The 14,026-nt window shown below is 34.1% G+C and overlaps 1 protein-coding gene across 6 annotated transcripts in view; it reads right to left on the bottom strand.

Annotated features, from left to right (window-relative positions):
* The window catches only part of CPEB3 (cytoplasmic polyadenylation element binding protein 3), a 91,948-nt gene that overhangs the window by 42,437 nt on the left and 35,485 nt on the right, over nucleotides 1–14,026 (bottom strand). For 5 of the 6 annotated variants that reach the window (XM_062580067.1, XM_062580070.1, XM_062580069.1 and 2 more), the window contains one exon: nucleotides 8,951–9,007. The exons of the other annotated variant lie outside the window; for it this stretch is intronic. In XM_062580067.1, coding sequence (XP_062436051.1) covers nucleotides 8,951–9,007 — 57 coding nt within the window. The remainder of the gene's footprint in view (nucleotides 1–8,950; nucleotides 9,008–14,026) is intronic. 6 annotated transcript variants of the gene reach the window in all.

A 14,026-nucleotide genomic window follows, 5' to 3' on the forward strand; every position in this document is an offset into this window, starting at 1 on the left:
GGAAGGTTTTTGCAATTTAAAGGAGATGAAACCAAGAAAATAGCTGTAGAAAAGAAAGGACTTTGACTAAAACATCTTCTCATAGACTAGCCATTACCTATTATATGTATATGTGCCTACTGCATGCATACATATACCAACAATATGTAGACATGAACCATATAGCTCAGCTAGAACACCTGTAAGAAATACAGAAGCACTTTGTTTTGTGGGTTTTAAATGAATCTGCTAGAAGTGTCATCACACATATCTCAACTCTGGTGCTGTGGACTGCGCTGAACAGCAGTTCTACCTTTCCCTCACCACTCACCTTTCTGATTTTGTAAGGCTCCATCACAACTACCCTCAGCCATCTCCTCCCCAGACTAAAGGGTCTCACAGCTTCTTTAATCCCCTAGTACATGGCTTGTGGCATACATTTTTCACAAGAGATTTCATTTATAAGGTAACAGAAAACAAAAATCAGTGACACTTGGCAAAAATAAACAGCAGTGGCAACCACATGGAAATTCAACCTAGAATTGTGCTTGACACTTGACATGGCTCAATTAAATGCTGTCATAGTACATCAAGAAGGCATAATAATACTTTACAGCTCAATATCCTTATGAACCAAGCCTTTTAAGTTAAGAAGCACTTGTAAAAATGTAAAACACCTTACTAGATCTCTTCGAGACAAAAGATGTTAGGCATGTGAAGCAACGAGTATCCACTCTTTTTTTTTTTTTTTTTTTTTTTTTTTTTTCTCCAAATTAACTCTGGTTAAGAGCTTAATTTTTATGGATTAGAAACTATGGGGAAGAGCTTCCCTGGGAAAGCAACTAGCTACATATGGGAGAAAGTTGGTAAAACAATTAAGAAGTTTCACCAAAACACAAGCACATTCTTAAAATAATTTTTAGTAAAGCCAATTACATGGAGTTGGTATTTATTCAACACGCTAAAACCACTATCATTAAGAAAATTATCTCTATAGAAACTTGAGTATTTGTGACCTATGTTAAATGGATCAAAAGCTTTCAGCAGCTTCATTAAGGTCATATTAATAACTTATGACAGACAACCTTCTAGAGAAGGTTTTTCAAATGCATCAGACCTTACTAAAAATCTGATCTTAAATCTATAGACAAGCCAATGTACTTCCAAGGGTGTTCATACAGGAGATAATATTGCCAAATTAATTTTGTTGATCTTTTAATCAGATTCTAACAGCAACTAGATCTAAATTATTTCCATAACAAAGCTAAAAGTTAATCCAATCTGGAAAATTCAAATGCAGACATAAGGAATATCATTTTATTTATATTATCACATTTTACAGAAGACTCAACAGAAAGTATTTTGACAACGTTAAAAACATTTTTCTTCACTGTTGATACTAAGCCTTACCTTCTTCATATAATGATATGTCCACAATATCAAAGACACATTTCCCAAAAATCTTAGATTGACTTTTTGAAATGTTATATTTTTTTTCTTAGAGATGATATTATTTCATTAATATTTAAGATTAGAAATTTGGGGTTAGAAGAGTTAAAAAAAAAAAAAAAAAAAAAGCTTATTTGACAAGACTGTGAACTCCTTGATTTATAGACTCTAGTATCTTATTTCTAACTTGGAAAACTCATTTGACTTGAAGCGGTCAGCAGTTCAGAACAGTAATTGCTTTAGGACAGCATGAGTTATGCAATAACATTCTAAATTTGGAAAGGAAAATATGTCAGGCCTTTTGTTTTGAATAGTTAGTCTCTGAAGTTCTTTAGAGATCTGGAAGTTTACAAGCGAAATACAATTCCAGAGAAAAAATGAATTAATGATCTCAGAGAAGGTGATAAAATCAAGCGTAATTATGTAATGTATCTCTGCTATAACAACATCTCTGCAGCACACAACTTGAACTCAGTGAAGAACTCTTTTTGCTAAACTAACATTGAGGAGCATAAAGCAATTTAGGAACTCTTCTTTTACAGATGCTAAATAAAAACAGCATAAATGTACTGCAAATAAAATACTGTTCTTTGGCTAACAATTTCTGGATTTTAACTAGTGAAAAAACAAGCTGATAAAGGAATGTAGCATGATAAAACTGAGCAGGTCAAATGTGCAAACGTGGAAAAATAAGAACTAAATTTGGAGAAATAAAGAATTAAACATGGTTCAGAATATTAACTTCTGTGTTTCTTGCATTGGTATGCTTGTACTGAGCACGATGTGCATAGAAATCTATTTGCTTCCAAATAAAGTTTTCTATATATTCTTTTGTCATTTGTACAGCATCCTCCCCATGTTGTTCGGGATAGTATTTAAAATTAATTTTACTTCAGCAAACTTCAATATTGAAGATTTGAAGGGCTATTTTCAGTGAGGAGCAATGTAACAGAACAGCTTGTTTAAGAAAATATTGCTCTTTCCCTTTTTGTATGGCTAGAAAAGCTGCCTCAGAGAATAACTTCACAAAGAACAAGACTTCTATCCTCCCCCTCTTTTAAGAGGTTTTTGAAAGAAAGAATTAAACTAAGTAATTGGGATTTGGGGATTGGGATGAATTGTTGTTCATCTATGAGTGGTTCAAAAATGGTTCTGAATCTCCACTGATAGATAGGCAGAACAAACAGATGAGTGTAGGGATAATTTGGTGATATCAGCCTCAACAGCCCTTTCTGATTCACCTCCTTTCAATGCTAGTAATGCAAACTTTCCAACAATCTCCCTGGCAATATACATTGGCATTCCACCAGTTATACCAGTAGAATCCCAGCATTGGTAAAAACACAATCTACTTGCAAGCTGTATGTAGTTTAAGGCCCACACAGTGGACCTCAAATATTCCATGAAGCCACGTGAATTGCAAAACATCTCTTTATTCTGACATTTGACACTCAAAACTATATATTTTTCCCCAGTAGTTTGGGCCTCTGTTCTTCATGCACATTCAGTGGTCAAGCATCTGTGTGGAAGAGAAGGCTTATCTATTCTCTTCATGTTTTCGTTTTAAAAGTAGACTAATGATAAAACTCACAACTCTTAACAATCAGGTTGATGGGAACTTCCTTCATATTGCTTCCAATCTACTGAATCTAATCCTTGACTGCAAGTCCCCTCACTACACATCATGCATAAGGGTTATGGAAAAGCTTGACAAGTCCTGGACATAAATGCTGCAGAAACAGATGGCAATCACTCACAACAGAGAGGATCACACAAATGAAAAGAATGCACATTGCTGAGGTTGTGATGCAGGAAGAGTAGTGGAAAAACAAATAAGGGAGCAAAGAGCTAGGAAGTGGGATTAGAAGGAAGAAAAGTTGAGAAATTTTCCTCTCCTAGAAAAAGCAGTTTTAGCAGTCACCAGTAAGAGATACTGCTCTCAGCAATAGCAAAATCAGACCTCAGAAAATGCAGATACTATTATAAAAACTTGATGGGGAGAAAGAAAAGGATGTCTAAATGCAGCCCCTTCACACTTCTTTTTTTTTATGCTTTATTAAACACATACAGAAGGGACTTTGAGATATCAACTAGCCCATTTTACTCCCCCAAGGCAGGATCAGTGCTAACTCTATCACACCTAAGAAAGGTTTGTATGGCCAGCTCTGAAAACTGCAACAAGGCTATGCATAAAGTCACAGTTCAGACACTTTGGGAGTCTTATGAACCCTTTACTATTCCATCATCCCTCCAATGAAATAAACTGATCTCTTCACAATTAAACCTAGGCAACCTTGCTTGAGCAAGGGGGTTGGACTAGATGATCTCCAGAGGTCCCTTCCACCTTCAACCCTTCTGTGATTCTGTGAAACTAGATTTGCATATCTTACTAGATTTCTCAGCACCTTTATACCTTTCTACTATTCTCTATCTGAAAACAAATCAGCAACAGATTAGTAACCTAACTTAATAACTGAGCTAAAGACCTCAGTGAATTTCAATAGGAAGGTGTCAGTCTTCTCTGGCTTTATTTTTTTCTCTCCACAAAAATGCACCTACAAGTCCTTACTCAGTCATATTAAGTGGACATCCTGTACGGAAGAACTCTGTAAAACGCATTCCCAATTTCACCTTACTTCATGCCAGGCTCTGAAGATGATGAAATTTAGCCATTTGTCCTATTGATGGTTTAAATTTTAGAATTGAGCTACATTACCGGAAATCAAGTATCAAGTCCAGTCGGTAATTTCACAGAGATGAAGGGCTAAACTCATTCCAGATAGCCTTCAACCAAAACTTTATAACAAATTCAGGCATCAGCTTTTGGACCTCTATCCAGTAAAACCTTTAATAGCTTAAATTCTACTCAGGAAAAAAAAAAGAAAAAAAAAAAAAATCAGAGCGAAAACTATTAGAGGAGATAAATGCCTCTGGCAATTTAGCTGCACGTCTACCTGGGATAGTATCACTACAAAAGCATGCTTTTGTCAACTACTAAACTGCCAACTAAAAATTTTGCAAAACAAATAATTCAATAAACTTTCTATTAATAGCTGCTCATTTCAAGGAATATCAATGACATTGGCAAAAGATTTGAACATAAGATTATATTTCAGGAACTTTTTTATATCCAAACATTATATGTTTGAAAACAATACATCAGAAGATACGAAGAGCCAAGTACAAGAGATCTCAGGGAGACAAACCAATTTTAAATGCCATAGAAGGAAATACAAAATTAAATTGTTTCCCTGACACTACATTTTCTGTTGAACACTTCCTTGTATTACTATTATTTATATTAACAAAACCAAAATCTCTACAGAACCATGCAAAATGTGCCAGAAAAATATTACCTTAATGTATTTCTCAATCTATTTTATTCAGAACAAACAATTAAGTGAAACTTTTATGAAAAAAGAAAAGACAGTCAGATGGAGAGCAAACAGTACCAGGCCTCACAGATGATACATTTTCAAATGAGATAAGAATTAACAGTGGAAACAGATGGAACATTTGAAGCCCAATAGCCGTGCAAAGTCACTGCATACAGGAACTTCAGGAAAAACAAAATTCTGGCAGTTCACAAGTTTTTTTTTTTTCTTTTTTTTTCTACCTCCTTTTAGTGTAAACTCATTTTATAAGAGCTAATATGAGAGCCCAGCACCACAGTCCTGTGCTTCCCTGGGGAAGATCACACCCACTAGTTTATTCCCCTTCTCCCTTTTCACCCCATACAGCACCCTCCCACTAATGTTTGCTGTTGGTTTTCTGGAGTTCACAAGAAGCACAAGAGATAGCCCACCAACTAGCATGCAGTTGATTAGGTGTTCATGCTAATCATGTAGTCCTAATATATCTAATAAAGCAGTATGTATTAACTCAAAAGAAAACCCAGTATCCCATGACAAAAACAACAGCTGCAGAAACGTTTGTTTGCAAATGGGAGCAAATGCTAGCAAGGGAAGGGGACAGAGGAAACCACAGAATTCATTTAGGCAAAGCAAATTATTTTCCATTTTAATTAGTATTGTAAACATTAACTAAAAGTGCCCTAGTCAATGCTTGGTTTCTTCGAGTTCATAACAAATTAACACAAATAAAATCAATAATCACATTTATGCCACATTTCTCCTAGAATTTACAGTAACATCACATTTGTTTAATAAGCTGCTGTACCTGAAAGTTCTTTCTAAAAAATTGTTCTCTCTTTCATCTCAAGACCAATGATATACTAATTGAAAGCATGTTTTTAATCAAGTAGTGACATTATTTGTTATTTTTTCTTTTAAGAGAGAGTAGGGGTTTTTTAAAGATTAAAAGTAGTTATCTACTACTAAACACAGACTTCTTGTGTAAGTAGTAGTCAAGGACAAAGTACTGTATGTATATTTACAAAAATTAAATTTGATTTGGTATCAGCAAATTCTTCAAGAATTAATATATTCAAAAACATTAGCTTTCTCCCTATTTGTCTCAGTGTTTCCAAATCTGAGTATTTTGATTTTGCTTTTGTTTATAAACTCTTCAGGATTAGGCTCAGGTCTCCCTGAATATTTTCTGCAGCACATTCCTCAATAAAAGCCTAATTCTCATTTCGAGCTTCAAGCACCACTACTCTATAAACATGATTAACTTGTGTGTGTTTATACACACAAGCATAACACCATTAACAACAAAAATAGCATTCATAATAATCTATACATTTAGAAGTACTTTTCTATTCCACTGATTTTATTATTTCAGGAACTCCATGCTTTGAGATGATGATGACTTAGAGCTTCATATTTGATGAACAAAACGGTGGCAGTATGCTCTGCACTAAGCCCTGCTACTAAGCCTTCAAGATTTTAAGGTCAGTTAAACAGCAAGTAATGCCTGCCCTCAAACTCCAACCCCAACAATTCTAGCCAGTAACTCAAGATAGCCAGCTAGGAAAATCCCTTGTTTCAAAAGGCTGTAATCAATAAATAAGAATAGCAGCTAAAGCACAGTTGGAAGTGCTGCCATGAAGGATAAAAAGGAATTAAAGAGAAGACAACCACGCAAGAAAACTGTCCTTTTGCCCAACATGTTAAGTTTTGTATTGCTGTAGGCATGAACCTAGATTGTCATGTAATTTCAGAAAGATTGTGTACACCATTAGTGATAAAATGAGCTTTGAATGAGTGTTGGGGATTATTAACTGTTTCTTAGAAGGAAAAGAGAAAAATACTGAGGCAGTGATTATAAAAGAGAATGTGAAGTTGGGATTTGTGGATTCAGCAGACAGCGTTTGGTTGCATCGAAATTATAAATCATGATAATGCTTGCAATATCTATATAAGTTACATAAATTCTCCAATTTCTTCCAAAAATTACTGGGCTGAAATCTTTTGGGAGATTTTCTTTATCCAAACTGTAGCCATTCTGGCAGAAGGAAGAATATTTCTTCTTGGACTACCTTTTATGTGTGTGTTCCACCATGGCAAAGAACATGGGTTACAAGAGAGTTACACAGTTCTAAATTTGTCAGTTTTAGCTACATTTGAAAAGATTTACATGATAAACTACAAATATTTTCTAAGCCTATGTACTTGCTTTTGATCTTTAATCTTCATGAACCAAACATCAAAGACTTAAGACCGAAAAGCAATGGTTTCACAGTACAATAAATTTAGCTTCTGGGCTCTTAGTAATGGCCAAAAACGGTTTGACCTCATCTCACAAAACATGGGAGGCAGAAGAGATGCAGGAGAGCAGAAATCCAAAGATAATTATTTAGCACTTTGTGCTGAATTCTACTCAAAATAACAAGTGCTACTATTTTGCATAAATTGTTTATTTATGATTCTAAGTCTGTAAACGGATAATATTTAAACAATTTAATAATATTTAGCATCCTAGAAATGTGTAAACATGTTTTGTTTAGGATCATCAGTTATTTATACTGTTCTTTTAGCCCTATACCAGGTCTACAGTGAGAAATGATCTTTATTTTTTATAACCAAGAAAATTACAGAGCTGCCTGTAAAATATCAAAGGGATTAGATGGGGAGTAAGAAATTCAATTTTCTTTTTTTTTTTTTTTTTCCATTATAAAGGCAGCTTCTTCTAAAATTTATCTATCAATGAAAGAAGTCAGAATAGAATACATTCATCCACTTAGGAATGAAAAACTAATACAAAAAGCTACCATACTATATAAAATCGGAGATGTTTAGTTTTTGAGACAACTCACTTTTACCCCACCTTCCAAAAATCCCTACTCTGTAAGAAATATTGCTACATCTTCTTTAACAGACATCAATTGTTTTCAAAATTCACATTCAAACAAAATCTCCCATCCTCACAATTCTATTACTATTGAAATCAGCTTATTGAAATGTGCACAAAAAAAAACCAAAAAAAATTCTTAGACCAGAATCATGTCAAAGTACAGCAGACTATACTGTGTAGAACTTATTTACACCTCCACACACTTGACCACTTTTCTTGTTCAATAATATTTTTAATTAGATGGAGCATTTCTTCCAATTCATTACCTAATTTCAAGTAACTCTGTGCACCCTATAACAAAGTGTAGCGTATGTGATACCTATGACAACAGAAACTGCAAAAATTTCATGTCATTAACTATGCAAAGCTAAGGAAAAGAGCACTAACAGTAAGTTTATACGTTCTAAGAACTGGCATTAAATGCCTAAAGCTTAAAGGCTAGACCTTGCTCAATTACTTACTTCCTTGAAAATTTCTACAAAATTAATTTTTAGTACTTAATTTAGTAAAATTTAGTACTACACAAAATCTAATTATCGGAATCTAAAAATTTGAAATTTTCAACAATATACAGCATGACTCATACAAACAGTGCACAAGTAAAAGAAATTATAAACAATGAAAAAAAACTAAATTACGAAGAAGTTAGTAAACTAATGCTAATACATCTCACTAATACAATGTTCTAAGTAAATACTTAGATTTAAAATAAGTAAAAAAATTTCTGTGGAGATGTAAATTCACTGCAGATTAAAAAACCTCAAAAAGTTTTCTGAACATTTCCATAAACAGCTATCTTTTCTTCAGATTACAGATAAGTGACAATGACAATTTCGTCAAAAAATCAAGGGAAACCAAGAAACTAAATGTCATCAGTCAATGTAATTTTATGCAAAGGTTTTAACATATATCCCAACAAAAAGCAGCATGTCTGGAAAGATATCAAAAATTAAAGTTACAGATGCAACATGTGTGTGCACACACATGTGCACACAAAAAGAAGGAAGAGAAACTTGTGCAATAATATCCAGAGCAGGTGTTATGAAGGCTCCATTGGAACATATACAGCTACACAAAGTATTCAGTCACTAGTTCTACTATAAAAATCCGAGATCACTTATGAAAGTTATTTTAAGATCGTGTACATAAACTTCAATTCAACTATTTATACAGATTATTTTGATAGTACAACTACATACACATATATACGTGAGGAAAAAATATTTAATATGACAATATTAGTCATTAGATATTAACTACTTACTATTAAGAGCCATAATATTATCTGTTCCTGGATGATGGAAGTTTATTCCCATACGCCCTGGAATGTAAACAAAAGTTGTTTTTAATATTTTTATTTCATTAAATTCATGAGATAAAGATTGCCAAAAGAGATGAACAGTCAGGATTGCTGAAACGTCCATCTATAAAAGATAACATCCCACGAGCACACATTTAAGATACTTAACACTGTAGTAGCTTTTATATTATGTAAAGTACTGATAAAACCCACAAAATATACAATAAAATAAATATTTTTAGTACATCTTTTTAATTTGTACTAGGAAAATAGTATGGATACCCTCTCAAAATAAGGCTTTATAGCTCAACATTCTGCTTGCTGCTGTTTTGCTATTTATTTTAAGCTTCAAATAAAGAATATAGCATTAAAGAGTACACATAATTGTAACGGTAACAATAAATCTCTATTTTCTATACTGCCTCTGACACCGGAAGCCCTTGAGTTATAGATCACTGGAGATAAAGAGTGCTTACCCCATTTTTATATTTATCCTTAAGAAGCTGCTATCACAATTTGAGACAAGGTATTGGGCTGGAGGGAGTTTGGCCTGATTGAGTACAGACACTTACATGTACTTTGAAAAAGTACACATGGGTCTAGGAATATTTATTCCTGACCCCTAACATGAGACTATAATATAAAAAAGGTTCTCCATGAAATTGAAATAAGTTCTGTGGGTCTGACATCTGTTTCCCAGGATCTAGAGAGATGCCAAAAATAGCGCCAGTTTTCTCAGGTGAGATTTAACTGTTGAAAAGTTGGCTGAGAAGCACTCTGGTGACTTCAGGAACTGGAAATGGGAAGAAATTCACACACAGTTACTTTGTTTGAAAGGAGACTTAGCCCACAAAAATCAGCTCACTTTCAAAGCAAGAAGCTAGCTAATTCTACAACTGTTCAGATTAGTCTTAGTTTCTTAGATACTGAAGCTGAAGAAACATACCCTGAGGAAACTAGGAATTTCTTATTTAAGCTCCCCACACACATACACAAATTGAAAGTTGTAATTAATGTTAGTCCTTGCTTGGAAAAGGATTAAAAAGTGATCATTATGGCCACTTAAAAATTATTTCCTTTATTTATTTAAGCTACTTCCAAGTGTAGTAGTCCATTTCATATACTGTTTCTATTATTAGATTTGCTGTTGAGTTTGGGTGCTAAGGAAGCAGAAGGCTTGCTTTTTTTAATACATGGGCACTCCAACCTGGAAGCTCAAGATCCACTGGCTCTACTAAAGAAACAATATAACCAGTAAGTTTCTCCAGTGCAAATTCCCTTCCCTACATCTACCAAACCAAGTATTAACAAATATGCTTTCACAGAATGGAACTGAGGCCAATCTTCTAGTTTCTTCTCCTCCAGTATTTTTAGTTCCTACCAAGAAATTAAAGCCTTCTACTTGAAGAAGGCCTCTGACTTGAAGTCACAGAGACTGTTGTGCTGTAATTAATACTCTTTCTGAGCAGATGTAACAGGTAGTTTCAGGACACTTCTGAAACAAAGTCACAAGCAGCTTTAAAAAGCTAACGTATTTTCTTTATATGATAAATTTCTCATTCCTTTAGAAAAAAGTGCCCCTATAGTAAGAGTGCAATGAAGGAAAGAGCACCTCCAGAAAACAGGGCAAGGGGAGAAGAAAAGCAAATAAAATTTCCATTTTAGTTTCCAACTCCTTAGACAAAACTTCTTAGATCATCTTCATTAAGTATTTCAAAATTCCCAGTTACAGACATAATTGCCTATAGATCACAATATATTTTCACATTAATCTGACACTGTCGAACCATTAAAACTGCAGTTATTTCAGTTAGCATATGCCTGTGCTAAACATCCCAGAAGTCTTGTCAGATTGACAGCAGTTCCCCTTGTTTAACAGTATATTAGTGAGCATGAGGTTACCAGTACTTTTAGAGACTGAGCATATATAATAACCTATACTTATAAAGTAATACTTGTAATAGAAAAGATTGCTATGAAAAAATAGAGTAAAATATGAATATGAATGCCTCTTCTCTCTTTCTTTGCTGAAGCTGAAATTCTGCTGTTTGACCAGCTACAGAAATAGAACCGTATCTGTGGCATCTGGGCTTGGGTTTTTTCTCCCTCCAGGCAGTCACTGAGCCAGGTGCTGCTTGCATGACATTTTATCACCTGCCCTTGGCCTGCTATTTTTAAACTGTTCTTGTCAGCTATCTTTTAAGAGGAACAGAAAATACAGAGCAGCACAAGCAGGACATGTTTCTTATGAGCTAAGCAATAGTGCAGGATAATTCTGTGTGTCTTCAGAGAACCTTCAATTCCATTGCAACAAACTAACGAAATACTATCAAAACATACTTGTATTAAAAGCATTCAAACAGGCTGGTGATGCACCAATCATAAGAGATTTAGTTACCTTTTTATATGGCCTTTCATATTAAACACATCATTTGAATACTTTACAAATTAGTCAATTGAAAAAACAAGCCATATGCAGATGACAGAAATGCCTAATTATCTAAAGGAGCAAGTAGAGAGCATGAAATTAAAATTAATTTATATAAAGGTGCAGCATAAAACTTTAAAATGCAGTTAGAAGCATGTGCTTTGAAAAAAGTATTTGGGTTAAACACAGACATGACCATTGTAAAACAATCATTCTAAGGGAAAAGCACATATATATGACCTAGACATATTTCCAGTTATAGCTTTAATATGAAATCTCTGGATAAAATTTCTGCTCTTCAAGAACCTTAAGCACAATAAGCAAAAAGGCATATAAGTTAAAGCAGAGAAGTTACAGACCTCAGCAGTTCACTGAAGTCATAAATAGGAATCCTTCCAATAACAATGTCCCTAGTATTTGTATTCAGTGTACATCTGCCATTTTCAGTTTGCTTGTCTTGGTTTCATAACTGTCTACAAAACATATTTTCAATTATATATTTTTATAACACACTTATTACTGTACTTATGTTAAAGATTAAGAGTTTTTGTTGCAGCTTAAGTCTTTTCAACTGCTAGTTCAAAAAGAAGAAAAAAAATTGAACCTAGTTGCATACTTCTCCTCTTTAAGCATTTCAGACAAGGGTTCAATCATTTTTCTATAACCCAGACTGCTCTCTGCATGATTCTTAGGTCATCACATTCCTTGAATTCTCTCTCCTAGGGGCATAGGATAGATTTTGCTAGGTGCTACACGCCCAATACCATGCTTGCCATGGCAGACACTCTAATTTCGTTCTTAGAAGATATCTCAGGTGCTCTAAGCACATAGAGTTGTAAACGTGTTTTTTCTGAATTCTGTCAGAAGTAACAGGATATCAATTTAGAAGAATGAAATGAATTTATAGCTACTATTTTCCTAATGCATTAGTTTTCAAAGTCATTTCAGAGCTCTGTTTATAATTTTGGTCAATTTACAGTTGTCACTTAAGACAGGTGGAAACGCTTTCAACAGAAAATAAATTTAATTCTCAGTGAGTAAATACAGTTAAGATAGTGAACACATTTTTTGCCTTCCCAAATCAGATAAGTTACTCTTCTAGATATTTTACATGAGTTGCATGATAAGTCACTTGCATTTTACCTTCCTTTGTCTACTCAAGCTTCAAGTATTTGAAGCAAGGAGTTTTAGGTTCCTTAGTTGATTTGTTCCCTCTGTTCTATGCAGTAGCTCAGCATTTGTTTGCATACGGGTTGAAAAAGTGCTGTGTTACCAGAACAAACTAAACCTAACCTATCTAACCACAAGGTACTCCTGTCATACAAGTTTTCCTTGCTCCTAACAAAATATCAATAACAATGATAAATAGAAAAGACTGTGTGTCCTTATTCGGTTCCACTTTGATAAATCATAAACTATAGATTAGGCCCGAACACAATACACCTTGATTCCAGACTTAATCATATACTTTACTGACACACAAGTAACATTGAGAGACATGAAAGAATAATTGTCTGTATTGTCTTGGCCTACGAGTTTTACAGTGAATATTCCTATTTTTTTTTCCTATTTTCAAAGTCAAGACAACACATGTGCCACGTTAAAACACATCTTTCTTTAGCTTTGCCACATGCATTTCTTTTACACTGTTCCAAATATCTCTAAAGAAAGTTTATTGAGCAGGCATACCTCTGTGACTGATGCTTGTTATTGTGTGTATAAGAATTGCAATTTGAACTCATCCCTTTCTTTGTAGAAAAGTGCCATGATTCTGAAATAATTTTTAAATTTTTCCAGCAACTTGAGGAAGTTTATTTTCCCCACATTTGAACATTGTTATTAAATCTTTGACAAATAAGTAATTTTTTAAAAAAAGTCTGGATAAAATTATTTACACAATAAGTAGTTAGTTACACAAATATTGTTCAGAAAGAATGTAGTTCCAAAAACGACAGTCCTGGATATCACGCACAAGTTTGCCACTATCGTGGTTTTTGACAGTGTTCAGTGCCATGCTTGCCTACAGCAGTCCTGTTAATCTCGACTTTAAGATCCTCTCTTTTTAGTGTCCTGTTTTCAACTGTCTGTAAAACTGATCTTTGATTTTATCATTGTATTTTTGTGCTGGTATTACTATTATTTTTCCTTGTGAAATGCAACTTGGAAACACTAATCATCGATCAGTTCCAGATCTGTAAGAAACACTTCTGCTTTAAGAGACTTCTGAACAGTACCCATCTTGTCTTCTTAAGTGCATTATGTGTGGAGTTCCCCCCCCCCCCCCCTTTTTGTCTATTTTGTTTAACTTGTGAAATCCTAAGCTGGACATCAACACTCATTCAGTCAAGGTTTTTTAAGCTTATAGCTAACTATTTGCATCATTTTGATGCCAGTATTCCATTTATATTAACACAGCAACTGGTATTTGGCATAACTTTTGCCAGAAAAGAGCAAAGCTAGTTTCTGCTGTTGACCTGTCTGAACTTACTGGAACAAGAATTTCCTCTCACGCAGTTCTTGAGATCATTGTTGATACCAGTTAAAGGTTAAGACTAGAGATTCCAACAGCAAGGTCAGATGAAACTGGCAACAGGACTAGGTCAACTACACGT

The sequence above is a fragment of the Rhea pennata genome, chromosome 7 (assembly GCF_028389875.1).
Source record: "Rhea pennata isolate bPtePen1 chromosome 7, bPtePen1.pri, whole genome shotgun sequence".
NCBI lineage: Eukaryota > Metazoa > Chordata > Aves > Rheiformes > Rheidae > Rhea > Rhea pennata.